Genomic DNA, 27,784 nt, shown 5'->3' with positions numbered 1-27,784 from the left:
AAATATCTAAAAGTACAGCAGTGTAAAACCTTTATTTAGTCAGTTTAAAAAAAATACAAGGTAGAAAAACATATTAACAACATTACATTAGTCAAATCCACCATAACCTTCAGTAGACGAAGTTTAACTGAACATGAAATAATTCATGCAACACAGTAACAGTTTTTCAGAGTTCCAGATTTCTTAAAATGGAGATCTAGCTCTTTTCCTTTTGACTTGAGTTCTCCCAGTCTCTCCATCAAGAACTGTGTGTTTTCTCCTTCACACTCTCTGATTGGCTGAGACACCTGTCCATCATAACTGCCTCTACCTGCTTCCATTAGTGTCATAACATCCTCCAGAAGTCTCACAGCCTGCTGGTCCATCCATGCAGCAGTCACTGTCTCAAAGGAGTGCATCTTTAAGGCTCTGACCAGCCTCTGGCCCAGACTCTGAGCTCCAGCCTCAGTAAACATGGACAGACCCTTCTCCTGATGGTAGGCGGTCAGCAGGTGGAGCAGCAGGCAGGAGCCAGCCTCCAGGAGGGGCAGGTTCAGAACCTCAGTGGGCTTCTTTTTCCGGGCGCGGTCTCCCGTCAGAGCGCTGTCCAAAAGCTCCTCCCTCTGAGCAGAATCCAATACCAAGTCCAGAGGTGTCATACCACTGTGATTCTTCTGCTGCAGGATGACCGAACCTGTGGACATAAAAAAGAGAATCAATGTCTTTACTTGATTCTTTCATAACATTGTACTCATAGCAGGCTGTGTTCATGTTATATAATTTTTGTCATAATTTGAAATGGAGGGAAGAGGTCTATCTGTGGATTTCAAGGTGATGAGAAATTGCAATTAAATTATTATTATTATTTTTATTTTTTTTTTCAAACTGTGCATACAACCAAAAGCTGGAACTCATGAATATAGTTCTATAGGACATTGTTTCCCAAAGACTGGGTCATGACCCTCAGGTGAGATTTTGGGTCACCTTGTCACGATCTGCATGTAGTCTGCAATATAAGTTTAATTTTGTTCCAATATTGCTAGTTCAATTGAATGTTGAAAAGAAAAAGAAACAGGCTACATTTAATGTCCAAGTAGGCAACTTATGGATCCTTTTACTGCTGGTTTTTCATTGTTTAAAACTTGAGTAATACTAATTGTTCAGAGAGACACGATCACTCAGTCAACAATAAAATATCCTCATTAATGCTCAACCTAACCCTAACCCACCTTTATTTTGCGATTTACAAATAATGTCTATTGACTTGGGTCACAAAAGTTTGTGACTTTTAACCCTCTCAGACTCAAATAAAATTTTAGTAACAGGAAAAAATCTGATATTTGGGGAAAATTATCATATGGGGTAGTAATATACAATCCTGACTTTTGTTTGAGAGAGACCTTCACATCCAGTGTGTTCTGGGATGTTGGAGATTTGCAGCATTGGTCCGGTGTGGTAAATTAACACTGAAGACTGAAAATGATATGAACACTAACTTTATGTGTTCACCACTTTTCATAACAATGAAAACAAAAAGCACAGTGTAACAGCTTTACAGTGGCAGAACAACATCACTTTTTCATGTGGTGCTCCAAGAAACAATTTTTATCCTTTGTAAACAACAAAAGTACTTTGCACTTCTGACAGGCCGTTTGTGTGTAGCCATTCTTACACAGTCTGCATCGTCCACGTTTATCATGGATGGGAAAAAAGGCTCCTGAGTAAAAAAAGCTCATAAAATATGGATTTGGAGTAAGTAGGTAATTGGTATTTAGCTGTTGCAAATCTGCAACGCCTGCCTGGAGAGGGTTAAAATATGGGTCCACAAAAAAAAGTTTGTGAAACACAGCTATAGGAGATTCACGGTTTTTGCCAAAAATATCCCAACATATAATTGCCACATGTTGAATCTTATTATTTGGTAGGAATCAGCACCATATTAATCTTAGGGCCTAAAGTCCTTTCAAGTGACATGAATCACCGCTTCAGTATTTAATAATAGCACCATTCTTTGAAGCTATTGTTAAAAAAAATATTACTGTTTTGTTTAGTTATGCTGACAGAGACAACTTTGAACTTTGCCTGTTTTTGTTTCACTGCTTGAGCTCAGTAATTACAGAGATATTAACCATGAACCAGGTCAACAAATCTGCAATCTAAACAGCCAATTTTACCAGAGTATTCTAACCTATCCTTCGGTTCAGTTTTAATGTAGGAATTCTACCATATGAGCACAACCTATTACATCACATATTCCTTCCTGTTATGTGGTTTCTCTTTGGTCTAATAATAGTTTATGAATGAGCCACACACAGCAGACATGGTCTCAGTGAGAGAAACAGCACATACAGTGAGCCCACGCGAGGCAGTGTCATCATCAAATAAGGCGGAAGAGACAGAGCATGGGTCAATGGTGGGACACCGCAACAGACATAAATAGTTTATAGACTCACACAACTGAACAAATACGTTACACTACATCCACACACATCCGCACACACAACAGTGGAGCAGAGCTTAAGTGAACAGCTGTTTTCCCACCGGGCTGTAGTGCCAGCCAGGCCTTTTAGCTCAGTTCAGCGCTAACTTCAGCTGACACCTTGTCTTAACCGTGCGACTGGCAGATCACATTGTGTTTGTGTAAGAAATGCACAGGGTTAGTGACCTGATGGGAGCTAACTTTTTGATGCTATGCTACAAGCTTGCTGTTATCTTCCCTGCAGTGAAAGCTAAAGAAGGCAGTAAAGAAAAGATGCAGATAGGAAAACTAATTTGTAGTGGCAAAGCTCTTATCCTTGCCATTCTGGCAGGTCCACGAAGTTCAGTTCCTGGTCATAGTCTAACAATATTTGAACATTTGAGTTTTTCTGCAGTTACTTGTGGGATAAATAACAGCTACATAACACATTTGGATTAGTTTTGTCTTATTGTATTTTTGTTTCAAGGAAATGCTGTTTTCAGTCTCTGCACTAGTATCAGTTCTTATCAGGTATCGGCAGATACTTAAAGCTTTAGTATCAGTATCAGAACTGGATGAAAGCTGGAGACCTGTGATTGATGTGTCCATTTCTTGTCACAGCTGAATGTGTTTCTAAAAAGTATAGAAGCCATAACATTGACATTTTCAGCCTCTCTTTTGGCTTTGTCTGTTCACCTGCAAATGTACTTTTCCAGAGTCGGACAACCTGTGTGCACTCAGACTGAGAGAGCAGGTCGAGTCAAGTGTGAGCCTTTTGTTTGCTTTCACATACACCATTTCTGAAGCAAACCGCTCTTGATGGCACTTGACTGTTCAACCTCGCCAATAGTGCTGCCACTCGTGATGGAGTTTACAGCTTTGCAGTGGCTTCGGGTGACACACAAGCCGCTCAAAAACAGCTTGATATCCCTGTTGACAGTAGACCATGTTTTACAACACTGAACTGCAGAGTAGAGGTGCCAGATGTATTGAAAAACAGCAGCACCATTGCTGTTTGAGAGATTTGCAAAATTAGAACATTTCTATTCTTTAAACTATGAAAAAAACATTGAGTGTAATCTTCCAAACAAGGATATAAAATGGCAGAAGCTATATAGCACATATACCACATTCCCGATGCATAATGAAAGGATCTGAATATAATTAATCTTAAAAAAACAACAACTAGATATTCATTTTTGTCAGTATCGGCCAATATCGGCCATCTCTCCAATATGGACAAATGTAATGGACTACATGCAAGGCTGGTTGTCTGTAATACCATAATTTTGTTGCCTACAACTGCTGCTGCAAAGATGTGATTTTTTGAAGACCGTCAAGTAAAACAGGTGCACTACTCAGTAAGGATGCAACACACCCTGGTCTGGACAAAAAAGGGCAAATATAGCCTTTTCTTAGATAGAGCTGAAATGGGAGGATTATAAATTCTGAAATAGCTCTCTATCACTTTTCTGTCGCTGAACTTTCATTGCTGTTATGAGATAATCGGTGAGAGCCCACGTAGCTGTTAGCAAGGAAGGTCAGTGCTCGTCTACCTTTTAGCGCTTCAAGCTGTGGTGGCGAAAAACTCAATCTGCATAAATTGTGGCATTAATCTACATAAACTTTTACATAAGCGAGGAAATTTCAAATGCAGAGGTCAGCCATCGGGGGCAGCAGTCAAGGACATAAGAGCAGCAATTTGATCAAAGTGGCCACCAGAGAGGAGCAGAGGAAGGGAGGGAGAGAGGGATGAGAGAAAAAGAGAGAGGGAAAGAGAGAGAGGGAAAAAGAAAGGGCTTGTTCACAGAGGGTCATAATCACTGGGTTTCTGTAACAAGCTGTCCTCGCTGTTACATTTAACTGGTAGGAGTGGCTTGTGCGCTTGTGAAGCCAACCGTGGTCTGACACATAGAGGAGGTTATAGTACACCTAATTCAGTAGGAAGTGTAAACTAACGAATCATTTGTTAAAGGTAGTATATTATGCAAAATTGACTCTTGTTGTTGTTGCTGCTATTCAAACACATGCCTGGAGATGAGTTTTGTTTCATTCACACATGTTAGAGTAATCCTTTATTATTTGTCTGTCTACATCTCAAAAGTCTGAAATGCTCTGTTCCACCTTGTGATGTTATGTAGTAGTTTTCAAGTTAACAGCTACCGTTTTCCTTTTGTCAGTAGAGATCGGTGATTACAGGGTGAAATTAACTAGATTCTAGTGAAGGTTTATGGCGTTAAAAACCCAGTTGAGTACTTCCTGTATTACCACATGACATCAACAAGGTGGACAGAGTGTTTATTCCTCAACTTAGACATGCAGGGCTTGTGTTTAACACACAAACCCTGCATGTTTATTGCATGTTAGTGGAACGAAACACAACTCCAGGTATGTTTGTGATGAGGAAACAACATTATAACTGAGATCAGAAAATAGCATAATATGGGCTCTTTAAATTAAGTCACTCTTTCCATATTTTAAGTTTGATAAAATGTGTCAAAGTGGTAATAGATGTTAGGGATGGGACAATATCCTGTAGCACAATTTCCATAAAATAGATCTTATGATATGTTTTGTATACGTTTACATTGACATGGGCAAAAAGGGTTAGGGCTCGTGAGTTACAGCTCAATCAAAATAAAATAAAATTATGAGACTAAAATTACACATAATAGATGTGTTTATCCATATACCATCAACCAGAAACACATTTTTGTAAAGTGCTAAAAATATAATAATGTGGAATAGGTGAGGAAAACTGCCAGGTTTTTCAAGTGCTCCATTTTACTACTACTTTTGTTGGAAAATCTGATACGCAGACCTTAAACTCAGCCAGGATTATAATCAAGACCATGCCTTGACTATAATGCAAATGAATAAGGACATAGGCGGGAATAATAATTTCCAATTTACTGTGCAGCCGTAGAGAGCGTTTTTGTTTTAAAAATTGTTACCGTACACATTCCCTGTTGAATTCCACATTCCTCTACACACTGGACAAACCCACCTCAGTTTCCTGACTATAATCACGAGTTAATTAGAACATTATACAAGGTAAGAATAACACAGGCAGGTGCTTTAAAGTTCCCCACAGCTTGTGCTATGAGACTGTTGTCAGGGGAATGTCTTCAGTGTAAAGACAGCGACTGATGTGAATCCAGGTATTGGGGCCTGAGTGTCAAGATATTCTGCTGTAGAGATAAACACCGCACCGGGGGGAGTTACACCACAGCACAAGGTAATTACACTTTCCTGCTCTGTGTGTGTATGCAGGTATTTATCACATTGTGGGGACTAAAATCTGTATACATATTCAAATCATGGGGACCTGCAACCTTCCTTAGGAGACAACAATAAGGTTCCCATGAAGTAAATCCTTTATTTTTAAATCAACAACAAGATTTAAATGTCAATGTAGCTTTTCTTGTGGTGAGTCCGCCATCTCCTTGATGCTATTGCTTTGCCTGGAATGTTCCATAGTATGGGAATTAACTTATGTTACATGTTAAATTGATCAAGGAACTTACTAGTGGAAAAACATGGATTTGTACATTGAGCATGGTCCCCACTTCACAGATCTGACCTCCACCAAAAGAGTTATGCATGTTAGGCAAGTATAACTATGGTTAAGCTTAAGATAAGTCTCCATCAAATAAATCCAAGTCAACATAATGTCCACAAAAAGCATGGAAACTCAACATGTGTGTGCCTGCAATAGAGAAAATGCCCAGCTAAGACCCGGGAGGGAGGGGTAATTCACGGCAAGCTACCGGCTGATGCATCCAGATGTAGCCACATACACACAACATTATGCAGAACTGCGGAGCCCTTTAGCCTTTAGAGGGCAGGCGAAGACAAGAAATATTGTGGAGGAGTGGAAGAGGAGGAGGAGGGAGTGAAATTGGCGCAAAAAGAGGCAAAGGGGAAGAGAAAAGATGCAGCTACAAGCCCTCCCCCTATGTCTCTATGTCTCTGGTCTAAGGCAGCTCCATAGCGCGGTAAACATCCTCTCCTCCTCTCCCCCATCACAGGCTGGAAAAGAGAGTGTGTGAACTGCAGCCAGGGGCACCGTGCAGCCCACCTCCACAGGGAGCAGCGCGGGGAGGCTATAGCCACTAGAACAACAAGGCCAGCCGAGTGTAGCACCAGAGCACCACCAAAGCAACCAGCAGAGACGCATCAAACACAAGGGGAAAGAGGCGAGCGGGCGCACAAGAATAATGTGTTCATTTGTCTCTTTCAGCAGAGCTAGTACCTGGACAAGGTGTAATACTGAAAATGCACACAAAGAGGATTTATAATCATCTACCACAGTCTACAGCAGCCTCTTTATAGACATTGTATAATGCTTGGAATTGTCACATTTTAAATTAAATGGATAAAATTTATTTACAATCAAAAACATTTCAACAGCATTTTGTACAGAAATATTTGACACATTATTTATATTTGGCATTTTGGCTAAAGATAAAAATGCATTACATAACAAAACAAAACATGAATGGAGTTAACACTTTTGCACTGGATTTTGGCATCTGTTTAAAAAATCATAGAAAAGATTTATATGCATTTATAAAATGTTAACTGATAATAGTTTCTACCAAAGATCATTACCATATTTTGCTGTAAATTCTTGCTGGAAAGCAATCAATTTTTTTTTATTTTTTTTTTGTATTATTCATACTTTATTATTATTGAATATTCTCTTTATTAGCAAACATTTTGTATTAGTTTTAGGTGCAAGAACATGGCCTTGGAACTTCACGGTCAACTAAACAAAATGTGTTAACATACTGCTGCCCATTTACAATCACAGCCAACCGAGTGTACAAAAACCAACACAACCTTGAAACACTTGTCTGCTGATGGAGAAGCATGTTTTTCAGACTCAGCTATTTTGTTGTAGAAACAAACATTTGCTATTTAAAATACTTCTGGGTGAAGAGGACTCTAAAAAAACTGAATTATTGCCATGGCCTCTGTAATCTGCTTGGCAAAATATATTTACAGTTCTGTATATACATACAATGTGCACTGTGACCTCAAAGTTTTCTTCAGCCATTAGAGATTATAAGTATTCATACTTTACTTTAACAGAAAAGAGGATACTATTATCTGTATATCGAGTATATAATGGGTCCTGGCCCTTTGTATTCTGGTACAAACTACAAAGTGGAGGTTTTGGGGCTCACCTTTAGTATGTGTGCTTTGCTTTGCTTTTAACCCCACATAGATCAGGTGGAAGTATGGTGAAATAAAAAGTGGGTGAAAATAATGTGAGTGAATCTAGAGGCTCTACCTTTTGTGTGTGTGTGTGTGTGTGTGTGTGTACAGTGGAAATAGACAAATAGGCACAAACCATGACTGACTACACTGGTCTAAGGGGACTGTGTGCTTGTTGTGCCATGGAGCAAATGACATCTTTCAGCTTGTTCACATTATAATCTACAGGGACTGCTGCATGATGTGTATCAAGCAAGCATTTTTCTTTTTGTGCACAGAAGTGAACACAGATCAACCTTTTTTTCAAGCTAGGTTGATACAGTAATGAATACAGTTTAGGTATTTAAAAAATGCATAAATATGAACATTCACAACACTCAAACAGCATTAAAAAGACGAAACACCACAACGGTGTTTAGACCACTGCTAAACAGTGGTTATATCTCTCAGGATTTTTGAGCTGCACAAGTAGTTTGTCACACAGCAATCTATCACTGCTGAGATCGAGTGAAATAAGACTGTAATTATTTATTAATTGAAATATCGGTTAACAATAAAAAAATCTAATCAACTAGACTAATAATCCAAGGTTAAAGATGGAAGGATCCAACAAGACAAACGACAATCCTCAACCCACATCAAGATTCACCGATGCAGGTTGCAGATTGGGCTTCACCTGTACACAAACCTGCTAGTTTGGATTTTGCAGAGGAGAATTAAACATGAGTAACTGAGTGGAGGAAAGTATTCTGTAAAAGATTATGTAACCTGAGAGGCCCTCTTAATGCCCTCTTTGTACAATGGAGGAGACTTTCTGAGGATTTGGGGGGCTTTTTCCTACAGCTGAACAATGAAGCTTCAGGTGGTGCAGGGACCTCACTCGGGGCCGTCACTCGGGGCCTCACAGCTCAAACAGCTGGCTGCACAGGGAATAGCTCTGCACTGAGGCCCACATGTGTTGCTCATGACTGAGTTTTTCAGGAACACTAGCAGGTCATAATTCTCCCCTAATCTGAGTGAGGTTGGGACAATCCCGCATTGTTTTCTCAGTTCCTCTCATCTAAATTGTGAACATTTTGGGCATGGTTATTTTTGAGTCATTTTCACCACAAGAAGCATTCTGGAAACACTTTTATCAATAATATTTGAAATAATTTTAGAAATAAATTATTGACTACTTCTATTTTTTTGTATTATTTTGGCATTTTAAAGCCAGTTATCAGATTTTGGTGTTTTTACATTTCTCAACAATTAAGTTGATTTAGTGAGTAAAATTATAGTTTGGTGAAGTGATAACATTTTAAGGCCATTCTTTTCACAACTCGCCAGAAATGATTAATAGGGACTATTGTAAATGATCAATTGCCACTCCACTTACAGACACGCCCCCTGTGTGTGCATGCCATGTCCCAAACCACACGGCTTCAGGTCTTTTTCCATTCCAATCAGGAGTACTGGGTGCCCTGGCCACCCCGCAAAAATCCACACAGCCGAGAAGGGGGGATGCGTGAGCAGTTGCACTCTCTTAATTAGAAGCTAGAAGATGCTCATTACAGCATTTTGGATTCAGGGAAATATTTTGCATGCATACATAGGGGTATACAAAATAATATAGCCAAGGACTCGTCTATGCTAGCACAGAAATGCAGACAGGGTCATGTGGGGCAGCCTTGGGCGATGGGAGAGGGGAGGGGGCGTGTGGAATCAGCCTTGCCCTCAGCCATGGCATCCTTTTCTTGCCAGCTCTCTAAGCCTTGAGGGAACCGAGGTAGAGGGGGGAGGATCCGTCAGTTCCACCCCCTTTTTTTACAATTCAATCCTAAAATGCACATAGCCCGGGCCTAGCAGCAGACAGGCTTACAATAGGGTGAGATCACCAAAATCGAGCGCTTTGTTTGTGTGCCAGTGTTGCCCTCTCTAGCCTAGCGAAAACCCTGGCAACCGAGTTCAGCCCCGGCTCTATTGGAGACAACTAGGACATGGGTGAAGGCCTCAATGAGAAATATAGTTCCAGCAGATCTAGTTAGCACTCAATAATAAAAAAAACACAGTGTAATAAATAAAAAGCCAAATGCAATGAAAATGCATCTGGCCCACTAGTCTGCTTTCCTGTTCTGGGATAAAGCAGCAAAGTCTCTCTAGCCAAACATTTTTAAAACAGTCTGATGTATGGGTTTTAAAACTGCAGGCACAAGCACAAAAATCTGTTCTGTTTAGAAAACCTGGAAAGGACTTATAGACTGTTTTGGATAATTAACCAAGATGTGGAGCTTCAGTCAAACATTTAAAAATCCATTTACAAATTCTAGACTAAAGCAGTCAAAATCCAGTACTAGCATTATCCCACACCCAAAGTTCTGAAATGAGAGTAGACATCGTTTTTTTTACAATTATTATCCAGGGAAAACATGTAGAAATGAACACCTTTCATAAAACCTGGCACACAACATATTTTGTTCTTTTTGTCTTTTTGTATGAATGTTTTGTCTGCGTTATGACACTTTTGAAATCCAAAATACTTCAGCTTTTTTGTACAGACTTTAGCCAATCTTGATATTTAAAAGTCCATTGTGACTAAGGTTGTCAAGAAAAAATGAAGGGAAAAAAAAGGATTGAAACAAGATACTCCACTATGACATGATATTTGAGTATTGTGACCAACACAACTGCGTTTCTACTTAAAGGTGGGATGAGGTCAACTTGTACTAGTCAATATCAAAAAATAAGGAATGTTACAGTGAGGGTGTGAAAAGTAGTTTCATGTAGCCTACAAGCCTGCAGGTATTTCAAACGGAATATTCTCATCTGTGTTGCTCTCCTTGGTCCCAGTGAAGAGACCTGACCTAGACAACAGGCCAGACGTCTGCACATGCACACATGCACACTCACACATGCACACTCACGTGCACACTCACACATGCACACTCCACTGTGGCTGCTAATTTTACAGATACAGAAAGCCGCTTCTTCATCTGACCTCTTTTAATTTGCTCTCTCTTCTGTTAGCGGGAGGAAAAAGCACTCTTGTTTCCTCACCGGGACTAAACAATCCCAGTCTAATTTATTTTTGAGGACAGAATATGTACATGTGTTAATGGGAAAGTCGAATCAAATTAACTATAATTAGTCAAACTGAGAAGTGAGCTGAGGCAGAGGTATGTTACTTGGGAGACTTGTTTGACGCTGGCAAATGACACCCCTCCCCAAACTCCAGAAAACACACACATTACTTTGCCACCTGCTGCAGCGCCCCCCTCACTCCCCCACCCCTCAACCCCACCCTCCCCTCGTCTGCGCCGGAGTGATGACACCCATCACGCTCACCTCAACCCTCCTGAGCAGTGGCGGTGCAGTACGCAAACACACCAAACTACCTCTGTTATGACACATTTCCACTGAAACGACTATGTATGAATTTTGTACGCGACAGTTCCTGACTCTTCTAATCACGTCAAGCAGACATTAGCAGACAACTTATGAGCAGATGGAGTAATCAGTTTGGACACGTACTGTACTCAAAAACTGCAGGAGGATTATAGGGACAAGCAATGAGCCAGAGATCATCTACATTTTATTGACTGCACAAGAATTTGAGTAGCAGTGAGGCTCAAAGGTCCCAAAAGCCCATTCTATTTGTCATATGATTTTGTTAAAGACTAAATCACTTTAGTTTAAGCCAAAAAATACAGAAAATGCAACTACACTACTACAACATCAGTATCAGTAAAAGGCAATGAACGAGTCCCTTGCTTTTCATCAGCCTGCTCCCACTCATGAGGTCAAAAGCAGCTTTCAATCTGTCAGTAAACACAGCTACATTTGTTGGTCGCATTAAATTAAAAGCTTGTCTTGGCCACAGCAGCAAACCACAATGGCATTAAATCATTAGCTAAATGGCTAATTCTAAAGATTAGCTCAACTGCCATCAACCGGCCGGATGTGTTAAAGGTGTTTTATTTTGACATTAAATGATTCCATCAATCTGACAAGTGCTGCTTTTTTTTTAAATACAGATGAGAAAGACAGATTAAGTGGAGGGGGGGAATGTTCTTCAAGAAGCACATGCCCAGTTGGAAAGTATCCATCTCATTAAACATTTGGAGGCAAAGGAATGGCACATAAGTTAATAATACAAACTCAACTCGGGAATTAGAAAATTTAAATATATTTTGTCAACATGGATGTGTCATACTATATTTATATCAATATAAACATGTGAATAACAATCATAATACCCATCAAATGTAATTCATCATTAACCAAAACAAAACACTTGTTATACTTTTGTAGTGCTGGACCTAAATTCTTGGTTGAGACATTCTGTTCTGTTCTGTGCATTGACTAGAAGGGGGCACGGCATGGGGATGGCAAAAGCTTCCAGATTATTAGGATCTTACACAAATGCCACTCCTGGCTGCCCTGTTGCTCCCAAAACTAAAGCTAACTCACTCCATATATTCTTCTTTCTGTTGTGTGAATGTAAATCCTCTAATGTCCTAAAAAATGTCAACTAACACTCCAATGACAGATTGATCGACTAAATGTACTAATGAGCTACAGCCCTAGAGGTGTCCCCCACAGTTCCCATGAAACATACCTTCATGCTCCAATAGAAGTTTGGCTATGTCCATGTGGCCATTGAGCAAGGCGTCATACAGAGGGCTGATTCCGCCCACTTGGCTGTTGACAATTGGAGCAGGACGATGACGTAACAAAGCCTGAACACATGCTGTGCTGCCGTGGTTACAGGCCTCATGCAGTGGGGTCCACCCTGCATGGTCTAAGAAAAGTATAAGAACACTAACTTAAGACATGCTTTACTTTCAAGTCAAAAGTAGTTAATATAGAGATGATGAAGAAGAAGTAAGACATGTTTGGTAGTTTAGGAAACAATTATTGTAATTGTAAAAGTAATTGTATATATCACTATCCAACCACTTAAACAAAACACAGTATTAAACCACACCCTTTCTTTGATTAACCCCAGCTAGTATTGACTATTATAAATATCTAGTATACTTGGTATATATTTGGAGTTTAGCTTTTGGTTATGCAAAACAATGTAATAGTTGCAAAAAATAAGTGAAAAGGAAGCACTACCATTCAGTGTACAGTTCACAAGTCCGGTTTGGCCATGCTAGGCTACTATTAAGCACAGTTTATTTAGTTTTTTTTTATTTGTTCTACCAATTCAATGCAGCCTAAAATATATCCTACTATCTGAGATGCACTCAGAATTGTTATTAAAATGCAGTCCCAAATCAAATGTAGAAATATTATTCTGGAGAATATAGTTCAATAATAAAAAGTATAATAAACAATAAGCGATTAAAAGCTCACACATTTTGTTCCACCTAAAGGGACAATAGACACCCACTTTCACAGACAGACAGACACCTTCAGTCTCCGAGCGACTGCAAATCTATAAATCACCAAACCCACCTCGATGCTTTTAGACACACCCTTTGCATTTTAGCTAAAGGTTACCCTCACCAGTGACGCGATCATGCTCCTATTTCACTCTTTTTCCCTCTATGATACCATCGCTCACTGCACTACAGCCAGTGGAGAGAGCGGGGCGAGATGACGCTTACCGCCAATGTTACAGGAAAAAAAGTCCTTACCTTTAACATTTACATCTGTATCAGGCAGCGCCAGGATCTGAAGTACTGTTTCCACTTGGTTCCTCTTGCAGGCTCTGTGGAGGAGTGTCTCTCCTTTGGCATGGACACAACAGCGACCAACAGAAAGGAGGAAGAGCCGGAAGACAAGAGAGAAATCCAAAAATTAGGGTGTGACCGGCATCCTGCCCATTGTCCTCCCCCATAAAATACAAAACACCAATAAAAGCACTGATCATGTCCCCAAACACTGGAAAGTCTGTCCGGCCAATGCGATTTAAGGAGCGTAATGGAAAAAGGAGGGAGATGTTTCAAGGGAAAAGGCTTGAGAATAAATTAAAGATGGAGAGCTAGGCTAATTTGGCTGACTAACTCTTCCCACTTACACTTACAATGTCTGGATACAAACTATTGTAGTGGTGAGAAAGTAGTGCTCCTTCATGTCCACTTGCTCTAAACTGTCATTTAAAAGGAAGTAATGGTACACAGCCCAAGCACAAAGCCCTACAAAAGGATTCTTCAAAGAACCAAAGTTCAAACGCTTCCTCTTTGCATTTGCAAGTCATCACGTGATATAGTACATGAGCTAACCACATAAATATTAAGAAAAGGGTTTAATTTGTATTTTTCTAAACAAAACATGTACCCAGATATGGCATTTTCCACATTCAAATTCACACAATTTTTTGTAATGAAATATTCAGTTCGGAATATATTAAGAAGTCGAAAAGCCCCCCTTCCTTTTCATGTATGGCTGAACTTCAGAGGGAAGTTAAAGGCCAAGCATGAGTGGCGCTGTGCTTGCCAGTATAATACAGGACTGCAAAGCCTATAATAAATGCTTTACTAGCTCACCCCGGGACGCCACGCCTGTACAGGGGGCTCCACTCCAGTGCGCACAGAGCAAAAGGTGGGGGCAAAAGGGAGGTGCATGAGGAAAGGTAAAAATAAAAGGGGTAGAAAAGAGTAAAGGCTTTCTTGCATTTCAAAGAATTTTGAAAAAATGCTATTCAACTAGGGGAGGTAGGTTTGAAGATGCACAAGATATATTAAATGTCATGCCTTGATTAACAAAGAAATATTCTTACCAAGGCAAGCATAGCTTCCCTACAATGAAACATACAGCCTGTCAATAGCATCAAGTCAGTTAAACTTCTGAAATGCATTTAGTCAGTGAGTAGATTCTTCAACAATTTTATCTTGAACCAGGTTTGCCAGTAGAGTAAAACATACATTTTGTAACCCCATGACTATTCTATGTCTAAATAGGTCAAATCACAAAACACACACAGCATTTTTAAGTTGTACTGTTTTAAATCATAATGAGTCTATTTTCAATGGCTGGTTTTCATCAATGCCACAATTTAAGAAATACTCTAGCAAACATTAAACACACAGGTTTTTTCCCACCCATAATGCCAAAAAGACAGTGGAAGGCAGCTGAAACTTGGCTTCTAATGAGTAAGTTGTACTGTGTGGCATGTCACTGTTCTACATGAACTGCTTTGCCATTACCAGGCTCTAAAACGCAGTGATTAAACACCCATTCCACTACACCCCATGTGTACACATCCTCGCAAATGCCAGGGCCAATCCATGCACTGTTAAATCACTTTAATGGCTCCAATTTGGACACAACGCCTCTATTATAGGGGTAATTGCATGCTCAGCATTTACAAGCACGGAAAGGATAAATCTGCCTGTCCTTTTCTATAAATCCCCAGTTTCACACTTTAATAGAAAAGTTAAATGTATGTGTTGCTCTTTATGTCCTTCAGTGTGCTTGCAACACTCCAGTAAAGTGACGCTTGGCCTGTTGATTGGTAGAGCAAGAAGCTCCGTTTTTTTGTATTTTCACTAATACCTTAACTGATATTTTTGCAGCACATTATGAGAACAGATTGTCATCTTTTTAATTGTATGTGTTTAATTTATGCATGATGATAAGACAAGCTGTCACTCACACAAATACATCTTGAATATAATACAACGTGCTTTAAATTGGTAAATTAACATATCAATGTATTTAGGCATTATTTTATGTGGCATCATTTATTCCTGAATTACAGTTCTTACAGTTGGAATAATTTATCGAATAAATTTGTTTTAGGATGCTCTTTCTGGTTGTCACTAGAAAGAAAGAATAAAATACTGTAGAGGAAGTCTTGCAAAACATAACTTTGCTAATGCTTTAAATATCATATATAGCTCAAAACAAACAAATTATTTTAAGTTCAGCAACTAGTGGGAATCCAGTGACATTCCAAATTATGGATTAGGACTGAAACCTTCCAAACTTTCTGAACTTTATGTAAAAAAAAGAGTAAAAAAAAATAAGTTCATCCCAAATCCCTGAACTCCTCTCTGCTTCTTTGTCAAAGCTCCCAAGAAGGTTCCAGGAGACGAGACGAAAGCTCCAAAGCAAAGAGGTGCAGCATGAGGTAAAAGAAAAGCATTGAGCATACATACAATACGTGGGGAGAGAGGGAGCAAGGAGCTATGGAGGGAGACGAAGCCGGGATGAGAGGGCGAGAGGGGAAGATGCTGTGCCGATGGTTCATCAAAAATTAATGTCAACCGCATCGGTATAGGGATCACGTAGTAGAAAAACAACACATGCCAACAGCCTTGAGTCTCCTGCCACAGTGCTCCCCCCTTTCCTCCGTTTTACCCCCGCGCCCCTCTTTCGCTCCGGCACAGGGCCTTTCTGATCAGGTGAAGGGGGAGATATGAGCTCTGACACCTTGGAGAGTTCACACAGAGTACCATGCCTCTAATTGCAGGAAGTTCCACTGGTGCGGCCCATTGTATATCTGCTGTGCTCCCCTAATTGCAGCAATAATATCCCCAAAATGGAGATCTGAGGCGCACTGTGAGCACTAATGTGTGTCACTGTTCTGTGTGGGAAAACGCATTATTCCTGTGGCGTTTATTTATCTGGTAGTGTTCAGGTAGCGAGTGAAAATGATAAAGAAACCAAAGCCAAAGGCATGAGATAAATAGAAAAATACAAGTCCATACGGCTAATTTATAAAGATGAGTTAGTCCAACAGCTGACTACAGTGATACAGATCAATCAAACCCTCTTACATACATTACATGCTGTTGAATTAACAGAAAGTGATGACAGGGCTATCATGTCCCCCTTTACTGATGACCTAGTGCTGTGCATTAGTCCATTAAAAGTCTGCTCTTTGCAAATGTGCTGCTCTAACACATCTACTCAGTGAGACTTACCTGCTGCATTCACACGTTTGAGGCCTTTCAGAATGTTGCCTTTTTCTGCACCACTGTCATTGACTCCATCTGATGTGCTTTCAAGTCTGTATGAAGATAAAAAGAAACGCAAGGGTCTATTAAGACAATTGTGAAATGTAAATAATATTTAATCACAAAACCCACACTTTCAGTGACTGACCATTAGCATAAAGACCCAAGGCTACTTAAACCAGAACAACCATCTCTACAGTACAAAAGTGTCATTAACAAATGAATGCAGCGCTGTATTATCTTCTATATGAAATGTGACAATATCTGTCAAACCCCTACTGTGTGGCCACACACACTTCACACACACTCCTTCACTTCTGTCTCCAAAGCGTTTTCCTCCCACTTAACGCCTCAAACCCAGACACGCAGGATTCAATGTGAGCAAGCACATTAGGAGGAATAACTAGTAAAAGAAAGTGAAGCCTCTTCAAAGTAGTGGCGTGCTAATAGCTGTGGGCTGTCACTAGTCCTGTGAGTGGGTATAGGAGATCAGCCTGCATGGAGCCTGACAGGTGTCTATGTGTATATGCACTCGCATCTGCGCGTGCGTCTCATTGAAGCAGAGTGCCATCCGTATTACAGAGAGGAGGCTTGTTCCCTGGTAATTGGCTTGTTCAGAAGCCAGGAAGGAGCTCCCAGCAGTGAGGAGGAAACACGCGTCCTGTCACGTTGCTTGTTATTAACAGGGACAAGGCTGAGAGGAGATGTGCTCTGTGTGGGACTGCATGGTCCAGAAGTGTGTCTGGGAAGAGGCTACGGCACTTTTAATCTCAGACCACTTCACCCAAGTGTCCTCTGTCTGCACAGACTGGCATCTGTAGAGGCATCTGACAATACTTGGTCTGTATAAGTCCCAGTCTCAGGGTCTGCTTCAGGTGGACAACACAGTCAGTAAATAACCTCATCTTTGAGCTGCACCGTCTGCCTTTATAGCACAGATATAGTCTCGCAAATGTTTCTGCAATAATGAGTACATCTAAGTCACAACACAAGATATGCATTAACTTTCTTCTGACAAAAGGAAACTCATCCAACTTATAAACTTATCCATCTTTTGTTTATTTATATGAACTTTACAAGCAAAGCCTTTCGCTCTAGACTCACTCCACCTCACAGCCAATGAAGCATGTGGATAGCATGTGAGTGTTATGGCTTGGGCCTGGTTGTCTACTGTAAATAAATACATTATCACAATATGTTCTCTCAATTTGTCCCCCACACACAAAGTCCTAATAAAGTAAACTTTATCAGAAAGTTTGAAAAAAAAAAAAAAAACAGCCGAGGTGGTAGAATGAGGGAGGGGAGGATCTGGTCCAACATGAACCTGTAGCCTTCTGCTGAACCTGCTCCCTGGTGACTCCTGCCCTTCTCCAGGCCAACTACCTGCTGGTGGAGCAGCAGATGTCTGATAGGGCTGTGGACCGACTCTGCTTGCTTGTGTGCATGTGTATGTGTATGGGTGTGTGTGTGTGTGTGTGTGTGTGCGCGCGTGTGTGAGAGTGCCTTCAAGACAGCAGAGGGATTTAGTATGCGAGACCTGATCAAGAAAGGTTAGGGAGGGGTTAGAGCCAAGAGCTGCTGTTCGTAAGGCAAGACACAAAGGCCTGATGGGATATCTGTATGTCTGTCAGTCTGGTGTCCAAAACAGAGTGTGTATGTGTATGAAGGGGTCTAACCTCCCTGTGCACCCCTTCTGTCATTCCACACACACTGATAGGATCAGGCCTGGGCATGACCCATCACATGCCAGCTCCTCACCCTCTGTCTGACCTCCATTTGCCTGTCTCCCCTCAGTCGCTCCATTCATGCATCTGCACTCCTTACCCCCATGCACCCCTCTCTACTATCCAGGTGTGCCTTTGTTCACTTCCACTCAGGTTTCTACATACATTCTCTTTTAGTTGGTCAAAAGAACTAATCAAAACTTTTAAAATGCTATGCTAGCTAAACTCAAAATACATTCCCAATATGAAGTATGTGCAATCCCAAATATAGTGTGTTTCACTCAATATTTGAATCAAACATTTTTCACTATTTATAAATAAATATAAGAAACCTACCCACAGTCTGTGAGCCCAGCCTCAGTATTACAGAGTGTCTGAGACTGACTTAAAATATCCAGAGCTGGTAGGTACAGCATCTATTAAAACAAAAGGCAGATGAAATTAGATTAGAATACTTGTTCACAAACTGTATATCAAAGGACATACAAAGTAATAATGCAAAGTTTATAATGCCAATGCCTGGTTCACTATTTAGCTTTTATGTGTACTAGAATTTAGTATACCCTTCTGCATTAGATATAAATAAATCCCACACTGACTATTTTTTTGAGACAGAGAGGGTCATCTCCAACAGTGAATCCATTTTTGCAGCAAAGAGACCGGAAAACTGAATCAGCTAAAGCCATCTTCAATCTGCTGGAGGGAACTTCAGCAATCAGCTCTGCCAGAAGACTTGGTGGCAACTCTGCAGGTAAAGGTCATTTAAAACTACATGTGATATGACTTTTTGTCTTTATTAATTATACATTTATTACATACTGTGACTGATAACTGCAAAGTGTTCTGCATAATCTTTCAGGCCTTTTTCCACTAGGGCCTGGTTCAGTTTAAAGTTGTGTTGACACCAAAATTCCACCACTACAGACAAAAGGTCCACAAGAATGCCAGTCATATAGACTAGCTCCTGCTTTTCAGTTTGCTTTTCAGTCTTCTTTGAGTCATCCTACACAATAAAATATGTACATCAATAAGTATTGCGTAAGAAAACTGCAAAACAGGGTAGAGATATTGTGTAGTCTAATAACTCCTAATGTACTAGTAAAAAACTATAAGGTGTGTCCTGTAATACCTCTGATGTAGCTTCAACCAACAGCTGTGTCAGTTGTTTAACAGCTACTGACAACAGAGTCGAACGCTCCCAGACTGTCCAAAAGGTACCTAATATCAAAGACCCTCTGGCTGAATCCTGCAGGTTTTCACATACTTGTTGCTGAAGATAAATGCTAGGTCAGAAATAACAACATAATTACATTTTAACATACAAACTACTTATCAGCGTTGTAAATGAATGCACCATTGTTACTGTTGTTACCCAGTGGTGGTGATAGCGTGGAGCTCTCCTTTGAATAGCTTGAGAACAAATGCCAGAAGGTCACTGTGAAAATGTAACAGTGTTGGCAGAGCAGGTCCTGGGAGTGGATGACACGTGGAATCTCTCAACAGGCAATAACTGTGACACACATGAATACATGTGTTAAATAAATCATATCTGTTAGGGCTGAAAGATAAGTCACAATTCTATTAAAAGCTCAGTTGCAATTAATTGTTGCAATTAAATAACCACATTGACTGAACTTAGGAATGTAATGTCTTGTAATGTAATGTCAAACTTTCAATGGATGCAACTAGTAAAGGCTGCAATTTTTCAAGTACCATAATTTATTATTCTGCATAAAAACAGCTCAACCTGTAGTTTAGATCTGTACAAATATGTTCTGTAATGTGATTCTTGTATTCGGCTGTGAGTTGATATTCCAGTCATTGTTATGTGAAATGTGAACTCTGACAAGTGTGCCCTGAAGTCAAATGTAGGATGACCATAAAAAAGGCTTGTTATTTTACCAAATGGTGGACTCTAAAAATGGCCACAGTCCCGATTTACAGCAAGGACATTGAAACACCTTGGAGAAATATTTCTTCACTGATTTTGGAGCTTTCCACGGAGGATTTGTAACCACCAATCTATGCAAGAACTGCATGAAGATTCTTAAGAAGACAGTTGTAGCATTGCCCTGTAACAATTAATAATAAAGTAATTATTATATATAATTATTATAATAGTTAATTATTATATGTAGTGCTTTTTGGACACTCAAAGATGCTTTACAAACAATAAGAAAACAGTAGAAATTATAAGAAAACTAGATAATTTAACAAGAAAATGTTTATTATCTCATAAACATCCATGTTATATGTTGTATTTTTATTTTGGAAATGCAAATGCATAATCTGGTAAATCCAGTCCTACCTGTTGGGCATATTCAAGCAATGAAACTAAGCACTGTGCTGGTGGGAGCAGGCCTGGGAACAAACCACTTTTGATTGAGTCAAGGGCTTCAGTGAAGAGACCACACTCTATCATAGTAGCAATTTGGCTAAAGTCTGCTTCCGTGCCCTACAAGAATAAAAGAACAGTATGAAAAGTAGGAGAAAACATGTCTGAAAAGAAGCAAAGAGTACATACAGAAGAAATGGGGGCAGAAGGGTAATGGAAGTTGGAAGTGAATCACAAGTTCCTTTGGGTCATTTGACACGGACAGCTCTTGGCAAAAACATATGGACTCGGAAGGAAGTAATGGAAATACATGAACTCATATAATAGCAATCTTATGGAGATCCACCAGGGTAAAGTATGGGCAGGACAATGGAGGGTATTGTTAATAGGTATGCCAATCAAAACTTTCAGATCAGCTGACAGTAATGGTTAAATCTGTGACCTGGCTGTGATACGCCCTTGCTCTAAATGTCAGTTTCCATTGAAATGTATGACATAAAGGTAATTGAATGACCTGATCTTGATGAAACAAAGTAATTTTAGACAGATGCCGTGCGATCATGGGTGGACAGGGTGTGTTGGGTGTGTGTTGTGTGTGTGTGTGTGTATGTCTACCTCGGACTGTGGACGGTGTGGGTCATTGTAACCCTGGAATTCACAATAGAGGAGCCGTGGATGGCGCTAGAGAAACAGCATTAAAAACCAAGAGCAAGTTAAAGCTGATAACAATGCACATAAAAGCTGGAAGACTAAAAGTAATATTTTTTAGTATATGTACAAACATTTTGTCGAATCATGTGGTCTTTAAGTTCTTTTTCAAACTTGGAAAATGTAGCAACAAAGCTACTTTCTTCATTTTCTGTCTCATCTTCTGATAGGTTGAAATTAATATCCAAATATCTCTTCTATTTTTAAAAGAAAAGAATACAATTGGCATAATAAATAATACATAATAATTTAAAAACATAATATAAAATATAACATTGTTAAAATATGTTTTTAAAACATTATAACATATATGAGTACATTTGACTTACTCCAAAAAGGTGTTGAACAATATGACTAACAGGGTAACATGGAGCATCATGGGATTTTATATCTTCTGTAATGGGTTTGGCCATAACATGAGTAATGGAGGCATATGAGGGAGGACTGTAGTGGAAAACCTTTGCCCGTCCTGCCTTCAAAAGCCTGATGAAGGATTGTAAAATCAAAATACTCCAAAGGTTCATGTCAAGCAAACAAAGCAGACTGTACTGGCCTGAAGATTAATGTATCAGCTCACCGATTAAACATGGCCCTGCGGGCTGGCTCCTGTACCATCAGAAGAACTCGCCATCCCTGAAAAGCCCCTTTCAGCGTTCCACTGGCAACCCTCTCCCGCCACTGCCTGACAGGGTAGAAGGCAGATGTTGTACTTGTGGATATGGCGACCTCATACAATTCTTCTGGAAGCCAAGACCCATTTTTTACACTGTCCAAAACATAATTTGGAGTAACAACCCACTTTCCTAAAAAGATCAAACACAAATATTACATAGAACATAGAATTACAATAACAATATGACTGAACATATCAGCAGTTAACTTATTTGTGATTATAGTATTCCATTCTTTACCTGCAGCACATGCAGCAAGAAACTTTTCACTGGGCAAAACTTGTGGGACTATGAAGTGGGTACTGGAATGCTGATAGACCTGGAAAAAATAAAAATTGTACACAGGCCAATATGGCTGGTGGCCAGCTTGTCAAAGCCTGATCTCGTCAGATTTCAGAAGCTACTTGGATGTGAGACCACTGGGACTACGAAGTGCCAAAGTGGGGTGCCAGTGGCAAAAACTGTTTTTATGTCCTGATGCAAGACACTTCACCCACATTGCCTAGTAAGAAAGTCGTGAGTGGTGGTGGTGGTTTGAGGGGCAAATGGCACAGATTGGCAGGGCTGCTGTGGCTACAATAGTAGTTTACCACCGCTGAGTGTGGAGTGAATGAATAATGCACTGTAAAAGCTCTTTGGGTGTCTTGAAAGGCACTATATAAATTCTATGATGATTATTATTAGTAGTAAAAAGCTATAGACCAACATAATAATGTGTGCAGAAATGAATCAGTTACATCAGTTTGCTCATTGTTTTATTAGTATAATGAATAACAATTTAGTAAAGCTTACTGTAGAACAGGATAGACAGGACTTACCGAACCGCCGATGTACTTTCCACCAAGTTTACGGATTCCTTTGATTAAACACTTCTTTATCTCTGGTTTCTTGATGCCGGATATTTGAAAGACATAAGAGCCCTCTGCCATTCTGAGAAGGAGATGATCATCACAGAAGAGATCATTGATTAATCCACCTATGTATATTTACATCTAATAATGTTCGTTGCACCTTTTTCATAACAACTCTTCCCAGTGTGTCTGCTCCACAGTCATGGATGAAACAAGTGGATATTCACAGTACAATTGGATTACCTTATTGGAAAAGACAGATATAAAGACAGCGATCTTACAGATGACAACATTATGCGCTCCCCGCGAACCTGTTCCCCGCCGTCACCAACCTACGATGACCACCGATGAGTGACAACGGCAAATGTAAATAGGGGAGTTGGGCTACAGAAAGAATCAGAATAAGGACGATATCCGTATAAATCTATGCATTTACAGCCTATCTATGAAATCCAAGTTGATATAACAGCATTCTTTGAATAAAAAGCAATGTATACTCAATGCGTCGAAACATATTTATTTTCATGGATATATGCACCCCTCCAGATTTTTTCCCCCATTGGACTGTTCCGAACGACGGAAGATTTTCAAGATCTACTTCCGGGTTGTTGTTACGGACGCTTTCTATCCCGGAAAAAACAATGGTCCGTGCATTTCCAGCAGCACTGTCTGAATAATGATGTGCAAATGTGATTAAAACGAGGGTCAGTGATGTACGGATGTATCGTTGGTATAGGTTTATGGGCTAAAAGGTAGCTAAACGTAGCTTTGGTATGCTCCATGTATGATTAATTTAACTTCACCCGCTGACAATAGACATGCTATTGACAGTTATTCAGTAATACCAATAAAATGTATTTGCTATGTACATTATGCAAAAGCACGAGTTGCTAACTCGTTACAGGGAATCTTTTTTTTTTACACGACTCATATATCACGTTAGATCCTCATGAAGATGCGCGCTCAAAGACAATTTTAAAGGTAAGGCAATTTACACAAGTTTAGCTAACATTAAATCGTAAAGACGGAGCCTAATGACTGCCAAACTATTAAACGGGTAGAGGTACTCAAAAAGATATTGTGGGTAAATATTAATATCTTAATGGATATTATTGTTCATTTTTATTTTATATGTTATTGTTAGTGGGCATTAGTGGAAGAAGGAAATAATATGCTCCTCCCACCTGCGGCTCTGGCACAGTTCGTCGTTTTTATGTTGAAATATCCACCTATTTCATTTATTTATTATGTTTCTGTGGCTGCTGACTGTTAGTTACCCCGCTTAAAACACTGTTGACTTTAACTTGACATGCTTTAAGTGGCTTTAAAGTGGCTGCCTGGGGGACACTCTGCTAAATATTTCAGGACAACCTCATTACTGTAAATGGGGCTGTGTGTGAGCCTTGTGAGGGTAGACAGGCAGCACGGGGAGAGAATGCACAGTGTGATTTCTGAAAATGTGTGTATGTATGTGTGTGCATGTGTGTGCGAATATGTTAGTCAAGCAAGCATCTCATGCCAGGCTCTGTGTCCCTGTTGCAACACTGTGTAACACACTTGGGCTCCAACAACATCTGCTTTGTTAAGAGCTAATGACAAGACAGTGGAGACTAAAGGATTTAAAGTGTAGTCTAATGAGGCCCAGTGTGCTGCTGACAGAACCCCCCACTTGGATGTACATGTGCTTATGTCTTTAGCATATGATGGTTGGCAGACCAGGAGGTATAGACCCCCCAATAGACTTATTACAAGTTTGACTATCTGTCCATCTGGCCGGTGACAAATATGGTCTCAATTATTTGCAAACCTACTACTTCCTGAAATCATAAACACCGTCTGAATCAGTTCATACACATACAATGTTAAGTTTCTAATCTCTGGATTGAGAATCATTCTCTCTTTCGTCTAAGGCTCCATAGACTTCATAAAGTGGCGTAGAGGGAGTATGCTGATGAGGGGAGTCAGTAAGAGAGAATGAGCTAGAGAAAATCATAAAAGACTTAACTGGTGCAGCTGTCAGAGGAGGAAAATAATATTTGTCCAGCTGGATATGCCTCCCTTTGTGGAGGCTAAATGTTGAGCTTCCTGAGTGCCCTGTCAGAGCAGAACCATGTAGCAGCCAAGACTCAGCAGAGACCGGAGTGTGGGAGCTGTACGGCACTTGACAAGGATTATTAAAATCAGACTCAATGACGAGGAAGCAGCGAGAGAGCTGGTGTGAGGATGCTAAATTGATACAGACACTGTCCATTACTTTTCAGCTGATTCATATTGATGACAGTGTTGACAATAAAAAGCTCAAGCTTCTTCTTAGAATTTATTAAGAGGTCACTTAAAATAGATATAGGAAAATTTGTTTGTATAAATCCTCCACCAAATCAATGTATTGTCTATTTTTCTTTTTTCTTAAATCAATGACAAAAATTAATTTATCTTACCAAATATGTAGACATTTTGTTCTTTATGTTGTTATTTAACAGCTTAAAATTAACTGTGTTTAAGCTGTCGGTGATTAAATTAGGTAGGCCAATAGGATAGACCAATATAAAGTTTCAGACATTATTTGTACTAATTGTACTACTTTTATATAAATCAGTTATCAGCCTTTAAGTAATGTTATATTTGGTAAAGAATATATAATGGCCCTGCTTATTGGCATCATCGGTCATAAGAAAAAAAAAATCTGTTTGTATTCTAAACATTTTTTGCATACTTTCTGTAGCTAAACTGGTCATGGAATTGTCAGAGGATGCTACTGGAGACCATCCTTTGGGAAATCAACCTCTTGAGGGAAAATCTATCCAGCTGGACCTAAGAGACACTGAAGACAAACCCAGAAGTAATGCGCAAAGGTAAGTATTAGTTTCACCCACATCTTATTTAGAAGACTAATTTTTGTCTGTATTAGTCACCTGCAGTTCATTGGACATTATTTGATAACACTGACAAGCGCTACTGCTAACATGTGGAAATATTACTGGCCACCAGTACAGGACAGAATAAAAGACATGTAATTTCTTACAAAATGTAACATGCAGCACAGAGAGCTGTTGAGTATCAGTTGAATTAACAGCAAACTATGCATACGGAACCATAGACAGTACCTGTGTGTGAGGGGAGACTGGGGCAGTGACAAGGATAGTTTTGGAGCAACTGGATTGATAAAGAGTGACACGTGGGGAGAGGCGAGAAGAGGATCTATATTTCAGCTCTTTTATTGTGTGGCGTTGTGAAGCTGGGGGCAGATGATGAAGGACAAACTAAATGTAACAAGTGAACAAAGGCTCACTCTGGCACCATTAGTGTCTGCCACTCGTCCCTCCACACTGTCTCCCTCTCCCGCCCTTTATCTGTCTTTCTTTCCTTCCTCCTTCTAAATGGGAACATAATAATTGAAGATTCCACATCTTGAAACGAAAACCCTTGGGTAGGTAATTCAAGGCTTATTACCGAAGGCTGCACCATTTTTCTGCTTTCTAAGCATTAAAGGGTTATTTTGTGTTCCTGTAGATGGGAGAGGGATAACCATTATGAGAACAAAGCGTCCAGATAATGGAGAATGGGGCTAAAAATAAGGCAATCCTCCACTCGCTGTAGGGGACCACTGGTCAGTGTCTCCGTCAGGATCAGACTAACTTCCTCTGAGACCAATTCAGGTGAGCCCTGTGTGTCAGGGCAGGTCTAGGGGGCTCCTTTACCTCCACCAGGGTGGGCTGTAGACACACAAACACTTGCCTGCTGTGGAATAATCTGATCAGTTCTTGGAACAAATTACGGAAGTTGAGTTGAGCAAAGGAAAAAAACTGTCCATAGCTATGAGGGCCTTCAACCAGCCTTCAGCCTACAGTATGTCTTCTAAAATGTCAGAGATTTGTCTAAGAACTACATCCTAATTGAAGGAGATTAAGATACTCTGACATCAGTACTGGCTTCCCTCAAATTGAAATGCTGTAATCCATTAGTTTTCATCAGATGGGACAGTAGCTCAGTGGTGGGGATCGGCAGGCCACCAAGAAAAGACCTGTAATGAAGTGTCAGCATGGGCCAGGAGGCTGCCAACAGGGCTATAGCTTCACACTACTGCAGCGAATAGCTCTCACTAGCCAACCTGCCAATCTTGATCAGGCTGCAGTGTCAATACTCTGATATATGTGTGTGCTCTCGTGTGGATCCAGTGTTTCAGATGATTAAGATTTGGGGGATATATTTAAGCAAGTGAATCAAAACCCTTTTCCGCCCAGGATTCTTTTTCATTGAATAAATACAGCTTTCTATGGTCTTCACAGTATGTAGCTGGTTTTGTGTTTAGCAGAGTGTGACACGTGTGTGAAGTCTATCAGTTGTACCTCCTCTCCTGTATCACTGGCCAGGCTGGGTGGCGAGGGAGCTCAGGGGTGAGGGCACTAAGTGGTCAGGACGGGATATGTTTTCAGCCTGTTCATTCAGACAGTCTTCCCCTTCACAGAATGGAGCCCTTTGATGGAAGAGATATTTGGTTCTAATGCGCTTGGTTTGGCATTGACTGAGACTGGAGCTTATTTGAAAAGGATCTTCCTGCCCCCGTTGCCTCCGACTCCCCCTCCTCCTGTTAGAGGGTAGGGGAGCGCAGCACGACAGACAGCCCACCCACACTAAATTAATTCTGACAAGGAACTTAAGATAACGTCAAAGCGCTGACTAATCGCAGGATTGGGTTTCTGTAAGTCAGGGAGCTGTGAAATGTGCCATCATATCTAATAAAAGACCTCTGCTTGTTCCTATTCTCTTTCAGCCGTGGTGTTTAGGGGGCTACCTAGTACTAGTTGGCCACCAGTTTTGGTCATCTAACAAAGAGTTCTTTCAAAAAATAATTTACCTTGGTACTTGATGCCACTTTTGATACTGTGCACGCACACACAAAAATAATAACAATAGACAGTTAAATGAAATTTTGAACACAAGATA

The 27,784-nt window shown here is 40.1% G+C and overlaps 2 protein-coding genes across 5 annotated transcripts in view; one reads left to right on the top strand and one right to left on the bottom strand.

Annotated features, from left to right (window-relative positions):
- Nucleotides 1-13: 13 nt before the first annotated feature.
- Nucleotides 14-23,232, bottom strand: slf1 (SMC5-SMC6 complex localization factor 1). 4 transcript variants are annotated; one of them, XM_055161401.1, is made up of 19 exons: nucleotides 23,152-23,211; nucleotides 23,001-23,083; nucleotides 22,808-22,919; nucleotides 22,230-22,308; nucleotides 21,896-22,121; nucleotides 21,648-21,801; nucleotides 21,393-21,515; nucleotides 21,226-21,291; nucleotides 20,584-20,730; nucleotides 20,178-20,347; nucleotides 19,648-19,785; nucleotides 19,405-19,558; nucleotides 19,095-19,278; nucleotides 18,875-19,020; nucleotides 18,612-18,691; nucleotides 16,519-16,604; nucleotides 13,285-13,377; nucleotides 12,258-12,440; nucleotides 14-673 (listed from the first exon to the last, which is right to left on the bottom strand). In XM_055161401.1, the coding sequence occupies exons 3-19, from the start codon at nucleotides 22,916-22,918 to the stop codon at nucleotides 144-146; spliced, it is 2,670 nt and encodes an 889-aa protein (XP_055017376.1). In that variant the 5' UTR covers nucleotide 22,919; nucleotides 23,001-23,083; nucleotides 23,152-23,211; the 3' UTR covers nucleotides 14-143. The 4 variants fall into 4 exon arrangements, with proteins under 4 accessions (XP_055017376.1, XP_055017377.1, XP_020773254.2 ...); XM_055161402.1 differs by having other exon boundaries at nucleotides 22,808-23,083; nucleotides 23,152-23,232; XM_020917595.2 differs by having other exon boundaries at nucleotides 23,001-23,186.
- Nucleotides 23,233-23,468: 236 nt separating this feature from the next.
- kiaa0825 (KIAA0825 ortholog) overlaps nucleotides 23,469-27,784 on the top strand; it is an 88,039-nt gene continuing 83,723 nt past the window's right edge. The window contains exons 1-2 of the mRNA XM_020917583.2: nucleotides 23,469-23,821; nucleotides 25,563-25,692. Of these exons, the coding sequence (XP_020773242.1) occupies nucleotides 25,574-25,692 (119 nt within the window). The 5' untranslated portion in view covers nucleotides 23,469-23,821; nucleotides 25,563-25,573. The remainder of the gene's footprint in view (nucleotides 23,822-25,562; nucleotides 25,693-27,784) is intronic.

This window comes from Boleophthalmus pectinirostris, unplaced genomic scaffold (genome assembly GCF_026225935.1).
Source record: "Boleophthalmus pectinirostris isolate CB_2022bp ecotype Guang Dong unplaced genomic scaffold, ASM2622593v1 HiC_scaffold_4, whole genome shotgun sequence".
NCBI lineage: Eukaryota > Metazoa > Chordata > Actinopteri > Gobiiformes > Gobiidae > Boleophthalmus > Boleophthalmus pectinirostris.
The sequence above is the reverse complement of the archived record's forward strand: the minus strand, read 5'-3'. Positions and strand labels throughout refer to the sequence as shown.

What these genes read in the sequence shown, in the direction of transcription:
- slf1 (XM_055161400.1), bottom strand. Translation starts at nt 23,133, where the DNA reads ATGTTGTCATCTGTAAGATCGCTGTCTTTATATCTGTCTTTTCCAATA. An exon ending in TGGTTGAAGCTACATCAGAG is followed by an intron (nt 19,279 to 19,404) that starts GTATTACAGGAC and finishes TTTATTGTGTAG; the next exon opens with GATGACTCAAAGAAGACTGA. An exon ending in GCTGGGCTCACAGACTGTGG is followed by an intron (nt 16,605 to 18,611) that starts GTAGGTTTCTTA and finishes ATCTTCATACAG; the next exon opens with ACTTGAAAGCACATCAGATG.